Source organism: Seriola aureovittata, chromosome 3, assembly GCF_021018895.1.
Source record: "Seriola aureovittata isolate HTS-2021-v1 ecotype China chromosome 3, ASM2101889v1, whole genome shotgun sequence".
Classification (NCBI taxonomy): Eukaryota; Metazoa; Chordata; class Actinopteri; order Carangiformes; family Carangidae; genus Seriola; species Seriola aureovittata.
The window spans coordinates 30494465-30510899 of NC_079366.1; the positions used below are offsets into that span (position 1 = coordinate 30494465).

Genomic DNA, 16435 nt, shown 5'->3' on the forward strand with positions numbered 1-16435 from the left:
CTAATGACCGTGACATAACAAGCTCCGTTTCCTTTGTGTGATGCTCGTGTTTCCTGCTGCGTTGTGTCAGATCATTTCTAAACAAACAACTCGCACTAATTACAGACAGAATCGTTATCGTCATAATTCAACACACACACACACACACACACACACACACACACACACACGGTAATAACAAAGACATACAAACTTGACTGATTATTACTCTGTTATACAGTATTTCAGTCAGACTCAGACCCGGCCTCAGGAGTTCAACACCTTCTGGCTCTTTGGATTGTTCTAATGAAGAATCATAGAAATGTGTGTAACGCCGGATCTCCTCGCACGACCCCTCTTCCACACGGCTCCACGCCGAACCTCACGGACAAAGGTGAATGACGACATTGAAACTCCTAAATATAACCTTGAAGTGGTTTGATCAGCTTCACTCAAGCCACTCCCACTCAGGCGGGAAAACGCAGCGTGATTTTAAGGAGGAAGAGGGTTCAGTTTGACTCCCTCATCGTCACCTGACCATCAGGAAATCTTTGTTTATTTTATATTGGTGTGTGGTTCAGGTGAACCCAGCTGTCTTCACACCGCGTGGTGCTCCTTCATGTTGTCGGTGGATGAGCCTCGGGATCCCGTCGGCCATCTTTAAACAGATCTGTAACAGACTCCCGCTCTGAGCTCGTCTTACAGCAGCTTAAGATAAACTGGATTAACTCTGTTCGAAGAGGATCCACCCCCCCCACACACACACACATACCCCCCCCCCCCACCCCCCCTCTGCCTTCTCTACTGGCGCTCTGACTGAACACTTGAGTGATGTGGTCCCGGCTGTGGAGAACGATCTGCTTTCACTGATTTAAAAAAAGATATCCATGTTGCAAAACTGGAGCATTTGCATTTTTCCCACATCAGCAGTCGTGCGCCGCTTCTCAGTCATGACCTTTCCCTCCGCCTCTGTAGGAAGTAATTGCATGCTGTGAAGCGATTGGACGAATGTGAAACAGTCCCACTCCATCATCTCGATTAGACTCGCAGCGTCCACGTCCCGCGGTCGCGTCGCATCATCTTCAGTTTCATGCCTCGGCTGGACGGACTGTGGCTGCTGTGGGTCACATGTGGCTGCACCACGCTGAGCCCACTGTGCAGAGCCATGTTCACTCCTCTCTTACTTCACGAAGCACAACACCGCCACCGCCGCCACCGCCGCCACCGCTTCAAACTTAAACCAAACTGCAGGGACGGAAACTCTCTGCGGTGAGATCATCGTCTGCATAAACGCACTTCTCTGACTTTACCCGTGACCTGACAACCCGTCCTGCAGAAACACAGGGAACTGCTCAGCTGAAACATTGATTGAAGGAAACAATAAATGTATTTCAGAAGCTCAGTCTGACTGCGCTCCGCTTGTTCCAGTTAAATAAAGCCGTCGGCTCGATGAAAAGGTCAGTGGATGAATAAAAAAAGAACAAATAAGAGAACAACATGAGCTGGGATATTCTTCCTCTGCTGCTGCTGTAGAGCTCGACCCTCCGCTCTGGAGGCTTGCTCATTTCTCTACATGCACTTTGCTGCTGTTTGGTTGGACGCTGTAAGAAGAAGAAGAACGAGATCGAGGATACAAGCGGCTAAAAGTGCTATATGTGTGTTTTTGCTATTGCTACATAGCCTGCGTTAGCATTAACAGCTGTTTACTTACCAAGAGCTTCAGCTATCGTTGCATCTACTATACAAGAGGTTAGAATAAGCTACTTCTCCGTCCTCTCGTGTTGGACTGAGGGCAGTCCGGACATTACAGTGGCTAATTATCACTGTAGTGTAGTATTATGAGATGGGATGGGCTGGGGCTAACTGGATAGCATGCTAACTTCAGTAGAGGAAATTAAGCGATAGAAAAAGAAGGAAAAAAGACAAAAGTTTGAAGCCTTGAACTCCTGAACTTCTTTTACGCTAGTAAGCTAACAATTCTTAACACTAAAGTTGGCGATGTAGCTATAGCAAAAACGTACATATAGTACCTTTAAACCTCAGTTTAATCGATATGATCTCAAACAAATCTGCAAACTGAAATGTTTCTGTAGATTTCTCATAAAAATTTAAGAAAAATAATAAAGTCATATGATAATTTACAGTTTTCACTGGGCGGCCCGATAAATCTTATATTATTAATATCATTGTGGAAAATCATTGTAAATTGAATTGACCTTGAACTTGAAGTTAAAAAACATTGGCGCTTCCTGGCTACTGACCCCGGCCCTTTCTTCTGTCGGCGGCCGCCATGTTTTACACGTTAGTTCTGTTTAAATCCTCCCACTGTTTCAGGAAGCTGTTGTTAACAGACTCGTAAAAGCCCACTGACCTCGTCGACATTCTCGAAGGCGTTGATGACGTCGTAAGGCAGGCAGGACAGCAGGTCGATGACGAACCAGGTCTTGACGTAGTTCATGCGGATGAGTTTGGGGTCAGAGATGACCTCTCCGGCCGGCCCGACGAAGGTGGTGTGGAAGTTGAGGACGATGTCGACGAGAAAGATGACGTCCACGATGCTGTCCACCACCAGCCAGGTGACGTTGTTCTGCTTGGTCTTGAAGGAGACGTTGTACGGCACCATGATGGCGGTGTAGAAAGTGAGGATGAGGATGACCCAGTCCCACGTGGTCTTGAAGAGGCAGTAGTGCAGGATGATGTGCGGCGGCGTCTTCGGCGTTTCCTGTTTGTACTGAGGCAAGATGTCTGAGCCCAGCTGGAGAACCTGAGACACACGACAGAGTTTAATCAGCAGAGTCACAAGAGCTTCACCAAAATCTGTCAGTGTCAGATCTGAATTATTCTACAGGAGCTTCACTTTGATCTGATGCGTCTGTGGTTCATCACGGTTAAAAGGAACTGACACAGACCACAGGAATCAAACAGCTGTGTCCGCAGCTTTAAGAGGTTCTTCAGTACCATTATCAATACATTCTGTATTGAAAAAATATAGAATGTATTCAATATATTTTTTAAAATTTGATTTCAGTTCTGAATTTCGTTATATATTTTATATTTTGTACAATGACAATAAAAGATTTTCTATTTCTATTTCTATTAATTCATTTGTCAAAAATGGAAAAACTGTTCTGTTTTTTGTCTTTTTGCTTAAAATCAAAAAAGTTAAATTAAACAAATTGAAAACTGGGAGTGGGACGAACCAGCTGTTCATTCAACATTAAATAAATGCTGCACAAAGAACATTTTATCTCTACAACCTTTCACTGCATGAATTAACTAAATAAACTCACTTTCTTTTCACAAATCATTGTGAAAATTAAATGTTTTCATTTGACCAGACTCGTAACGCAGTGTGCAAACAGCATCACCCCAGTGAACCGCCCTAATAATGAACTTATTCATTAGTGCAAACACTAATTATCTCTCTGCAGTTAATGGAAAGATTAGTCACAGCTAATTACAGCTGAGGAACTTATCAGCGACACGAGGCTGATGTTTGGGGAAAAGTGATGAAGAGCAGTGAATGAATCTTATTTGTCATCATGTGGACCGTTAACTGGAGTGTATGTTCAACAAACCACGAGGGTGTACGCTTTTATTTTAAATCATGTTAACGGAACTGGGATGTTTAGATATTTATTCCATTGAGAATTATTTTACACGAAACGAACATAAAACAAAAACAGGAGGAGAAAAGCTAAAAACTGAGGCAGCCAGCTTAAGTTAGCGGTTAGCTTCATGGTTAAAAAGCAGATCACAGATACACAAAGCGAAGAGCTGCCAGCTCAGCAGAGTTCAGTGTAACAGTGGAGCTAGTCATTGATCTGGATTCAAACCAAAAACCCCGACTCTCGAGAGACCACCAGGACCTGCACAGCCGAAGGCATCAGGAGGCTAATTCTCAGCAGCTTCGCTAACTTGTCTCCTGGTGCTGTAAGACGATAATCAGTGAAGAAGAACAGAGTACAACTGAATAAACTAAATAAAGACTGTATCAAGTCAAACTCTCTCCAAAACATGACACTGTGCCTTCATTAATATTCATGAGAACATCGCTTCCAGCAAATCAGATTCTGAAAAACACATTTACAGATCCTTTCAATATGAATGACTTTAATTTCTGTATTAGATTTTTTATGGTTCCACTCAAAGTGTTTTCCCTCAGAGTCCTCGACTGGAGAAATACTGTGAGAGACAATGAGGAGGAGAGGAAGCAGCTCAGTGTGACCAAAAGGACAACAAACATACAGTGATTGCCAATAATCAATACTGAAAACTGTCAGAGTATCTCGACACAGTCCAACCTAAATATCTATTTTTTTTTTCCAGCAGGTGAGGATTTCTAAAAATAATATAATTATACTATAATTTAAAATATATTTTTTTCTCTATATTATGAAAAATATCACAAAAAGCGAGAAATATCTCACTATTTGATATTATTGAACTTCGGCTACATATCACCGCAGACTGTAAATAAAGATGGACGTCACCTCTGTGACGTCACCCACAGGTTTCTGAAGCTCAGAGTGAGCTGCTCCACCGTCGCCATTTTGGCATTGTCTGACTCCGCCCCTTACTCCTAGCTGATCCAAGAATGGACAAAGAGGAGGGGCGTGTGTGGAACTGAGACTTCAGTTCATGCCGGTTTGTGGCGAGCATACGCTCCCCACCTGTCACTCAAAGAGGCCACGCCCTCAATCCTCCATAACTGTAGTCCTAAATAAAATGTGAACAGGTGAGTTATACAAACAGGTGAGTTATATAAACAGGTGTCATGAAGGAGGAAATTAGCTCTAGAGACCAAAACAATTTTTGTACCAGGCTGTAAACATGTTTATTTCTGCTGTAAAGTTTGACATTTTAACATGGGAGTCTATGGGGACTGACTCACTGTTGGAGCCAGACTCTAGTGGCCGTTAGAGGAACTGCAGCTTCTGGTTCTTCACTGTTGATGCTTCATGTTTCAGACCTGGAGGTTGTCGCTTGCACATGACCCTCACCTCGAGAGTCTCCCACAGTAATCCCCCTTTTTCCTCTTCCTATGAAACCTACTTTCTGCACTTAGGAGACTATACACAACATTTATCCAATCGAATGTGAAAACTACACTGGACCTCTGTAGCTTGAGGTTCGCAGCAGTTAAATCCAACAGGGAGGAGTGAATGCAGGTGAACAGTCTTGACACTGCAGTCAGAATATCAAGATATTCCTGAACCTCAAATCAGTGAGAATGAAACTGGCTCAGAGTTCTTGAGGATGGATGGGAGCTGTGATCGCCCAGGGACGACTCTCGGGGGGAGAAACAGGGCCGGCGTTCATTTTTAATAACCGTGTGTTTGGCTCGCTCTGAAAGCAGGCTGTCAGTAAACAACAGGAACTACTTCCATCTATCAGCCTCATCTCAGCGCTGCGCTCTGCCAAACGACAGGAAGACAGAGGACGTCAGAGGCGCTGTTTGTTTTGTTTCACATCAATCTAAACTGAAATATTCAGTCTTTTTGAACATTTATATCAGTTCTGTCTGGTGTCATTCCGTATCAAACAGCGGTGGATTTCTCCCGTTGTTGAAAGTGAAGAGTCATTTATAATACATCACGTTCAGGCCTGTGCTCGGCTGCTGGCAGCTGGAGCAGATCATCCGTTATAACGTCTGCAAAACAAAAGGAAAGTTTCTCAGACGGCACTGATGGACCTCAGGTGAGGCGGCCGCTTCACTTCAGGAAGTCCGGGTTCACGGCCTCTCAGTGAACCCATTCAGACCGGGTGAGATGTCTACGTACTTCTCCCTTTCAGACCGGATGACACATACACGTCTAGTATATGATTGCGTCCTTTTTAAGTACAAGTGACTGTTGAAACACGTTTTGTTTTATTTTGTTTGGTTTATTTCCAGCAGTTTTAGCCACAAAATAAGTTTTTAAAGTTGCGACAAGTTCGGCAGCTACCTGGATGACAACAACAAAAACAACTGAGATGATTCTAAGCTGCTAACCAGCTAGTCAAGGCTCAGGGAGGAGGAGGAGGAATAAAGGTTCAAGAGACACCCGACTTCCACACACTGGATTTGGAAGCCATGTTTGCACATAACCACGTTTCTGACGGCGGTTTTCCAACGGACGAAGCATCAGTGTGACGGCGGAGCAGCAGGATGAAAGTAAAGATCATTAAATGTAGAGACGCAGCAAAGTCCGACTGAAACTGAAACTAAGGCTGTCTGATATAAACAAGATCAATCCGATCAGGATAGAAATGTCCTCAATAATAAAATCAGAAACTTTTAAACTATTGCTCAAAACTTTACCAACAACCAATGACATCACAGAAACAAAGTTATTTGTTTTGTTTGGATCAGCAGTCAGACACAGACACGTCTGATGATTTAAACATTCAGCACTCTGAGCTGGAACTGTATTGATTTATACAGAGAGGTGTTTTATCATTTAGTCTAACCTCATTGACATAAACAGAGTGAACAATACAACGGAAACACCTGGCAGTCTCAGTCTCAGGTGTTCCTAATGAACTGAACCTGAGTGTGTGTCGTTAACTTGTCTGAGCCAGTGAAACAGTCAAACACCATCAGTCAGTCCTGTTCTTTTAAACAAGTGTCAGCGGAGATTGAGAGTTGGTGACTCGACTACATTATATTTAGATGTGTTTGTAAATTTCACAAAAACCAGTTTCTCTCTGCACGAACACGAGAGGCATGAAGTGCGTCGTAACGCTGCAGAACCAGACGTCATGTGAGATCTGCAACACGTCACGACCTGAACGCTCCTCGCAGCTCTCGCATCACCCACAAACATCCAGCGGGACAAACTGACTCTCAGTGGATGTTAAATCTCATCGTTTAAAACTGAGCTCACAAGAAAGACTAGACCTTACTTTATGGAGCAGGGGAGATAATTTCACCTGCACCGGGTCAAAGGTCAAAGGTCTCGGACAGATACGACCTGTCGTTCTCTGCCAGGAGAAGGTTTCATTGAAAACAGGAAGGACTTCGGCTCCGGGTGAAGTGACGTTACCTCCGCCAGCCGCGAGTGCTTGTGGACGTTCTCTCCTTTATGGACCGCCGGAGCGAGCTGCTGGAGAACTCCTCGACTGCTCGTTAACGCTCGAGTCAGACGAGCAAATTTACCCCAACCTGAAACGACAACAACAGCATCAGCAGACTGAAACCTCAACACATGACTGAGTCAGCTGACAGAAAACATACAAGCAAAGACACAAAGAACAACCTTTTTATCTCGTGTTCATTTCCATTTCTGTTTTTGACCTAACGTTGCTTCTGATCCTGTTTGGTGTTTTTTAGCACTTTGGGCTGCATCTCTGTGTGAAAGGTGCTGGACAAGTACAGATGATATTAGAGTTATCACTATTTGTTCATCTCAGAAACAAAACTAGAACAGTCTCGCCGAGGACGTGAGAAGCCGAAGTGTTGAAATGTTGAAACGTGAAGTCAAAGCGTCCCTGATCAGCCTGGCATCTCATTAAATATGGTTTTTATTCATTAATCACTTTATTTTATTCACTTATTTTATTGTTTCTATGTTGTAAATTTTATTATTAACTTTCTTTGTTTGATAATGTTATTATAGCTTTTTTATTTCATCTCATTGTCGCTTTATTTCATTTTTCCTTTTCTTTTGTGGCTCATCTCGCCTTTAAATAATCAAATAAAGTTTGATTGATTGATTGATTGATTGATTGAAGTCCAAACGAAAATGTAGGGAAAAAAAATCGACTATCCTGCTTTTCAGAGTTTGGTTTTTCAGAATTGATGTGAACGTCACCACCCACCTTTTGAAGAGTCGTCCTCGATTGGTTGCTTGAAGGCGGTGATGTCACTGAAGGTGCAGAGGAACAGGACGACTTTGTCCTGCTCGTTTCTGATCGGAGCGATCTTCACGAAAAACCAGACCGGCATCCCTGCAGCGCCAAGACACAGGAAATCAGTCTGATGTGCCACAGTTCGAGTTCATTAAATCACAATGACTGAGACTTTAAATCCAACCAGAGACGGATCGACACTGATCTTACAGAAACAACAGTGCGATATCAAAGGTAGCTGTGTTTGTAATTTAAGAATAATTTACACATAAAAACCTGACCTGGATATATTTCTGCTTCTAAACTATTTCGTACAGAAACAAAAAATAACAAGAAGCTGCACTGAATGACAGAAACTGCTGATGCATTAAGCCGAACAGTCGGACAGATCTCTCCACCGACCGTCTCTGAGCTCGAACAGCTGACAGGCCGCCGACTGGCAGCGCGGCGTGTCCCAGTTTAGGACCTAAACTGGGTCTCAAGGTCTTGAGATCCTTGATCTTCTGGGATTTTGGGGATTCAGGTCAGATGAAACACCTCTCTGAGTACATGACAGGAGCACTCACGGTTTTTCTTGTACATCAGAATCTCAAAGGAGTTCATCTCGTAGCTCTCGAAGGTCTGTCGGACCTTCTCGCTCATCTCCTTGTCCGTCAGCTCTCCATACATGAAGCTGCCAGAGAGAAAACACGATCAGCAGCTCTCACTGAGCCCACATCCGCACGACTACGTTTTCAATTTCAAACAAACATGAGCGAGCAGGTGTAAACAGGAAGTAGACCGTCTCCTCTGCAGTTGATTAGTTGTAAAATATAATAACACAAACTAGGAGCAACAAAGAATGCTGCAGAGTTAAACTGCAGAATGAAAGTGAACAACAAGGTCAGTGACACTGTCATTCATTATCATGTTGTTTTCACCACTGGTAGTCCAGGCTGATGAGAGCCAATCAGGAGAGGCCGTGGGTGTGACATCATCGTTTACAAAGGTCTCAGTTTCTGTCCATCCAGACTACAATGCAACCGCCGAGTTTTCAAAATAAAATACAACCGCAGAGTTTTCAAAATAAAACACAACCTCAGAGTTTTCAAAAGTTTTCGGTGCTTGAAAACACCGGAGTCGTGTTGACGTGTTGAAAACGTAGTAATGTGTAAATAGCCTGAGCTAACAGCAGTGTGTGTGTGTGTGTTTGTGTGTGCGTGTGTGCATGTGTGTGTGTGTGCGTGTGTGTGTGCGTGGTTGTTGTACCTGCAGGTGCTGCTCTTCTGCATGACCTCGGCTCGGTGGTAGCCGGACAGTTTGCAGAAGCCATCGTTGCTGTAGACGATGGGCCAGTCCACGATCTGCGCGTTGCCCAGAACAAAGTTGGTGTCTGATCACAGAAACCAGGAAGTTAGAGTCAGACACATTTTATAACCATGTTTTATAAACAAGTTATTTTTATTAATTAGTCTAACAATTATTTTCTCAATTAATTTATAAAATATAAAACGTCAAACCTAAACCCAACACAGAGCAGCTTTTTATCATAGAAGAAGAAAATATTCATATTTTAAAGTTTTTGATTAAAAAATAATGAACTGATTGATCAGTTGTTGCAGCTATAAAACTGACTTTAATGAACTCTTCAGGCAACATAAAGCCAAACGCAGTGCTGCATCAGTTACAGGTGACTGTATCATGTGTGAACCAGGACGTATGACGACATGACGGTGGGGGGGGGGGGATTTAAATATTTTGGCCACGTCCTGTTTGTTATTAATATTCAGTCTGAACACGAACAAACAGCTCACGGCCGATCACAGCAGCGACTCACGGACACACACACACCAGGTTACAGCAGCACAGGAGGGTTTATCTGAATCTGTGTGTGTGTGTGTGTGTGTGTGTGTGTGTGTGTGTGTGTGTGTTTCTAACACATTCATAGCAGCTGGACAGAGGCTTCGCAGCATCATTATCAAACTGGGGCTGTTGGTTGTGACTTTAAAACACAGTGATAGAGCTGGATGTCAAACTCGGGTATGTATGTTGACTTATTCTCTGATCAGATCATTTACATTGATTTTTTAACCATTTAAAGCCCAGTCTGGACTGGATTAAAGCTCCTCCAGTGTAAAGGTCTGTGTCCATGTGTAGTGTGATTATAGATCAGCTCTAAGTTCTATATTAATACTGTGAAAGTATCAAAGCCTCAGTTACAGAGAAAACCTGTTGTTACTAGAGCTGCAGAGAGAAGCCTGAGAAACGAGATGTAAAACTACACTGAGATGGTTTTTGGTTCTTAAAACCACAAATATATCTTCAGATGGATCAACACTTCAAAATAAAACAAAGAAGAAAAAAAAATATGAAGCTTTAATTATTACAGAAGCAATCATCTACTGTCCTCCATATTTCTTAATCTTGTTCTTGTGTTTTAAAGTGGCTCTTTGAGTTTTTTTCATTTTGACTTTTGTGTGAAAAAATAAAGGAAGTCAAAAATTTTATTTTGCTAATCTGATGGATGAAAACATGTTAACACTGATATATGGGCCTATCTGGGATGATGCTCACATGTGCTCCTGTAATTTAAGATACATGCAGGTCTTGATATTCTGTTTGAGCCACATATTTTTAAGAATATACTTGTTTACATTCTGGAAAAATTTAAAGTAGCCGAATTATCGATTAGCAGCTCCTGTTTACGGTGTGAACGTGGGTGGACAGATAACTATCACTACTTTACTCTTTCTAAGTGGATTTCTGGAGGTTTGTTCTGGATGGACATCAGATATAATGCTTCCCTCAGAAAGTGCAAGTCACTGTGTTCAAGTGTACAATAGCACCTTTAACTCCGACCCCATTGATAAACATACAATTGAATTCACACATTTGAAATGAACATTTTGAAGAATCATAAAGTGCCTGTGTCACGCAGCTGTAATAAATGTCTTACAAACCAGTCGACAAAGAGTTTCCTGTGCAGCACCGACACTGTTTTATTCACTTTCCACCTTAATGTCACAAAGCCTGACGCTTACAACATTCAGGTACGGCTTCCTGAATATTTCATTCTGCTAAATTCATTTTTTAAAACAAAAGCCTGAGCTGGATTCCCGCAGAGAGGAGGAGGAGGACGTGCGCTGTGCAGCCGCAGTGCAGCCTGCAGGCTTTAACATGCACCAAAAAAAAAACCCTCCTAGGACTTTGACTACACGACTGCTCCGACGCACAACGCATGACAGAGCGTGATGTCACGAAGCGGGGGATGGAGACCGCACAACACGGTCACAACACAAACGGATGTCAGTCACATTTAACTGCATGTTAATGTTTGAAAATTATCTTAAACTTATTATATATTATTTTAATCACAGATTTCTGTATCATGAGAATTCGATGATTAGCTCATAATAATAAAATTGTATTGATAACTAATCATCAATACTGTCTTTGACAAACAAACAGCTTTAACACTTCACCTGTAGCAGGATATATAAGAATTTAATAACTGGATTATAACACACTATTATTTAAGCAGATGTGTTGTAATTAATAACACAATGAAATGTCTTTATAGCTGCTTTACAACTACTTATACTATCTCATATAAACATTTATAGTGTGTTATAAACTGACGAATTATTGCACTAATTAGGATGATTCCTGATAATCTGTGCGACCCCGTGACCTTCCCTCTAGCGCCACCTTCAGGACAAGTTTCCCATTTTCAGTGCAGCTTCTCCAGGGGGGGATTTAAGGCTCGATTGCTTCCTTTGTAATGTAATTAACTGGGGGTGAATCGGACTCATCAGCAGAACGTCAAGTTAATTAATTGTTGAGCCGCAGTTCATCGTCACAGTGAATTAAACGACTAATCCAACATCCGTGACACTGCTGGTCACTTCAGCTACTGCCCGAGTCCAACAGAGAGAATATGTCTCTGTGTTTCTATTAACACGACTGTGTGTGTGTGTGCGTGTGTGTGTGTGTGTGTGTGTGTGTGTGTGTGTTCAGGATATAGACACATACTGTATGTACAGCTGTCATGTCAAAACCTGGTGTGTTTACTTTCAGTTAAAAATGTCCAGACCAAATAAAGGTGTGGGCAGAGCCACAATCACAAACCAATACTTTTTTATGACAAACCTCAGCAAGAGACAGTATTTAAGGACTTTTGTAAATGAATTTGAAGACTTTTGAAAAACTTCTGAGAACTTTTTTTTGAGCAAACTGAATTTAAGACCTGCAGATCACCTGATTAATTGGGTTTGATAAAGTTATAGTGTTCACTAAAGCTCCTCCAGTGTAAAGGTCTGTGTCCATGTGTAGTGTGATTATAGATCAGCTCTAGCTTCTATATTAATACTGTGAAAGTATCAAAGCCTCAGTCCACAGAGAAATGCACACAGCCTGTATTCAGAAACTGAGCCTTAAAACCAGCCGTCAGGACTTCTGGAACTTTGTGATGTCACAACAAAGCAGTCACCAAGCCCCGCCCACCTGGACCCACCATCCAAACCTTGCAGGATTTGGTTTCTCTGAGTGTTTTTACCTGAAATCTGCTATATTTTTATTGGATCACTCAGAAAAACCACCAGCCAATCAGAAGAGAGGCTCAGAGCCTCCTCTCTTCTGATTGGCTCACCGACCTGTTGTTACTAGAGCTCCAGAGAGAAGCCTGAGAGAGGAGATGTAAAACTACACCGAGATAGTTTTCGGTTCATAAAACACAGAGGAAGAAGAAAATATGGGGCTTTAACACTTGTGTCAGAGAGGAGTTGATTCAACCTTATGATCATTTTGAAGCTGCAGTACCCGAAGATTAAAATTAAAATCTTCACCTACATATGTAGTATTGATTTGCATTAGAAGAAACTCTCGCAGTTTGACTTTGGTTTACTGACCTCAATGTAAATTTTAATCACATAAAATTTGACTCTGGACTCTGTAAATCTAAACACTTGGTCACAACCCGGAAAGTGTTACAGCTTAAAGAGCACAGATTGTCCAAAAAAGAAAATAAATTGAAGGCAGTAAAATGACCATTTGGCTTCGTGAACCCCTCAGAGACCGAGAAAATACGAAGCTACAAAGAGAGAGAGGGAAAGAGACACAAGGTTTCACACAACAGCAAGGATTATACACACAAACTCTACCTGGTGTGTGTATGTGTGTGTGTGTGTGTGTGTCTGTAACACAGGTCAGCGGATGGGGAGGGATACATGTACACGACAGTATGTGGAAACACTGGTCTGTACCTGTCTGTCTATGTGATAATGTCCAAACTGAAAAGGTGAAAAGAAAAGTGGTTAAAGGAGCAGCAACAGCAGAAGAAGACAGAACAGAGCTGAACTAAAACTAACCTCAGGAGAGACCGAGGAGCCGAGGAGCCGGTGACGACTTCACTTTTTACAGTGTGCAAGCTAGCAAGGCAACTGAGGAAGTACCTTGCTCATTGTTTTTGTCCCTCGAGAGCAATTAAACTAATATTACTGTGAATTTATAGTCGATTTTAAGACTTGTCGTCGGCCAGAACAGGAAAAGCAGCACAAACCAAACTCTGTTCGCCGTCATTGTATCGAAGTGGAGGCAGAAATGTAAAAACCTGGACAAATAAAACCAAGATTATAGCTGCGTCACAATTCAGGGGTCGCGTCCTTCAGAGGCTGCTTTTGAAAAACCGATTGCATCACAGCGGCACGAATAGGCTTTCACATTTCGAAGGCTCTTCCAAACGCGACCTTCATGACCCTACCTGTCCCAAGATTCATTGCGCGCTCGTAATCAGGACAAACACCACCGACAGAGAGCCGGAGGATTCGGGTTGTGCCGATGGACGATGATATCGGTGATCGACGATCATCAGAACGACCCTCGATTGGCTCATGCCTTTGCAAATGTCAATGTCGAGACATAACGTAAAGTATCATAACGTACACGATTTCACAGGGAGACAGTCAGACGATCGGACTATGTTTAAGATCGCACAACCCTACTGAGGATTACACTTTTATATCTAACCTGAAATCTTGGGTGTCAGCTCTACACGCTACAACTCTTAAAAGTTGCGAGACGTTTTTGTGACGGAAAAATGTCATGTTGTCAGAGTTGCTAAGCAACAGGAGCCGTAGACCAGACCGTCTCTTTTCAGTTCGGCCTTCGCGGTCTACATCAGCTACTAAGGGCCACACCTTCGTAGACCCTCCAAACGATGCGGCCCCTGAATTGGGACACAGCTGATCGGCATGGAGAGATATCGCCAAAATAATTATAAAAATAAGCAGTTTTTTTTTTTTTTTTTTTACCTGTCTGCAGCCTGCAATACTTACAGCTACGCCCACTTCATATTACGTCACGCCGCGGCGCCTCTCGGTCCAGTGTGAAAGGGGTGGAAGCACGGCACAGCTACGCTAATGATGCTAGCCATGCTACCTAATGCTATTAAAACAGCCTGATGGTTGTTTTTAAAGATACAGATATGAACACAACTTTCATCTTATACACATTTGATTCAGTATTAATATAAAACTCTGAAAAATATAGTTTTTTATTTATGAGTTTCTATACACTAGTTATTAATGTAACTAAACACTGCTGAACTATAAGAAGCTGAATTCAGAGTGTAATACGGCGCATATCCTAAAATAACCAAGGCTGCATTAACAACTGGGCCCCAGACCCTGAAGTGCCCCAAAAGCCCCAGGTTTACTCCACTCTATTTCTGTCTACATAATTTGACTAATTGCAGAAAAGCAGAACATCAACTCAGACACCTTGTAGCCCCGGTCATTTAGAGAGACTCTGTCAGAGTCTAGTTTTAAGAATTTAAATATTGTGGTAAAGTTGAATAAAATCCGATTGCTATCATTTTTTCTCTGTTTCAAGTATTTAACATGAAGAAAACCTCAGGAAAGGATGTATTTTTCCATCACAGGTGAACTGATTATATTCCCTATAATACATCATGACGTTATTTTCTTTGATAATCTATTGATTGGTCCGCGTATAAAACTTCCCATCATTAACATAATCAGATTGATTTTTTCTGACCAACACTCAAAAATCCAAAAATATTGAATTCATTGTCACAAATAATCAGAAAATATTCACGAGTGGTTGCTACCAGAGATTTTTTTTTAGCATTTTTGCTTTAAAATTGTATTTGATGATTTTAACCAATTATTAAAATGACACCCATTAATTTTCTGTCAGTTATTTAATTGGCTGATCAAACTAAGTATTTCAGCTGTAGAGTACTGATTGGTTTCTGGACTTGTATCGTAGAGGTCAATCACGGTCCAACAACTAATGTTTTCCCGGGGCCACCTAGGAGATTAATGTTTGAGGTTCTGGGGCCAAAATACTTTTAATACGTTTAATTTATTTCTGGTGTCCTGAGTTTTTTCTTCCTCTGTAGCTACATGTAGAAACCAGTAGGACCCAGTAAGTGTTGTGCTGGTAAGTGGTTAACACCAGTAAACTGACCCGTGTTAAGTACTACTGAACTGGACACGATCCGGTTTCTCTGAACCTGATGGTCAAACAACCGAACCGAACCGAACCGAGCCGAACCGAACCGAACCACGACACGTTCCACACAAACACACCGACACTGACTCAAATCCAGGTGCTCAAACAAACCGGACAGAACCGGATCCTACCGTTGGACCGGCGGACGATGTTCTCCAGGAACGTGTTCTGAGGGGCCACGAGACCCCGCCGTCCTCCCGCCATCCTTCCTGCCGTCCTCTCCTGCAGCGCGAGGCAGAGCCGCTTCCCGCCGCTCACATATCTGATGCTGCTCGAGCCTCGCGCGGTGTAGAGTAGGAGCTCTCTCTCGCTCGTGCTCTCTCTCGCTCGTGCTCTCGCTCGTGCTCTCGCTCGTGCTCTCTCTCTCTCTCTCTCTCTCTCGCTCGTGCTCTCTCTCTCTCTCTCTCTCGCTCGTTCTCTCTCTCGCTCGTTCTCTCTCTCTCTCTCTCTCTCTCTCTCTCTCTCTCTCTCTCTCTCTCTCTCTCTCTCTCTCTCTCTTCTCTCTCTCTCTCTCTCTCTCTCTCTCTCTCCCCACCCCCCCCCTCTCTCTCTCTCTCTCTCTCTCTCTCTCTCTCTCTTCCCCTCTCTCTCTTCCCACCCCCCCCCTCTCTCTCTCTTCCCCTCTCTCTCTTCCCACCCCCCCCCTCTCTCTCTCTGTCTCTCTCTCTCTCTCTCTCTCTCTCTCAGCAGGCTCGTTATTGGGCAGATGGCTGCAGCACGAGCTCAGAGACGAGCCACAGCGAGGCTGCCCGTGGTAGAGAGAGCTTAGAAAAGACAGGGAGAGGGGAGAGAGAGGATGGTAAAGAGACACCTACGGATACTGAAAGAGAGAGAGAGGTAGCAGGTATCATTACATCACTCAAGTCGATGCATTTAAAGGGTCAGTCCAGCCGTAGTTTATAAAAACATATGGTGTATTTTCCGCTACCTGTAGTCCCTGAGATCTGGAAATAAAATATAACCTGGGTTTGAATAAATAATAAGTAAAAGTAAAAGTAATAGTTAAGCTTTTATTTATACTTTTTTTAATATAATTTATTTAGTCCTGCCTTGAATTACATTGTTTATCACTTACCTCATTGTTTTTGTGATTTATGTGAAGTGGCTTCAG

At 42.7% G+C, this 16435-nt stretch overlaps 1 protein-coding gene across 2 annotated transcripts in view; it reads right to left on the reverse strand.

The window, feature by feature from the left end:
• The window catches only part of kcnh1b (potassium voltage-gated channel, subfamily H (eag-related), member 1b), a 48625-nt gene extending 32886 nt beyond the window's left edge, over nucleotides 1-15739 (reverse strand). Inside the window, exons 1-7 of one of the 2 annotated variants that reach the window (XM_056369189.1) lie at nucleotides 15456-15739; nucleotides 13053-13079; nucleotides 9061-9184; nucleotides 8379-8485; nucleotides 7783-7911; nucleotides 7008-7126; nucleotides 2351-2743 (exon numbers count right to left, since the gene is read on the reverse strand). In XM_056369189.1, coding sequence (XP_056225164.1) covers nucleotides 2351-2743; nucleotides 7008-7126; nucleotides 7783-7911; nucleotides 8379-8485; nucleotides 9061-9184; nucleotides 13053-13079; nucleotides 15456-15528 — 972 coding nt within the window. In that variant the 5' untranslated portion in view covers nucleotides 15529-15739. The remainder of the gene's footprint in view (nucleotides 1-2350; nucleotides 2744-7007; nucleotides 7127-7782; nucleotides 7912-8378; nucleotides 8486-9060; nucleotides 9185-13052; nucleotides 13080-15455) is intronic. The other variant, XM_056369196.1, reaches the window with a different exon arrangement.
• Nucleotides 15740-16435: the final 696 nt, after the last annotated feature.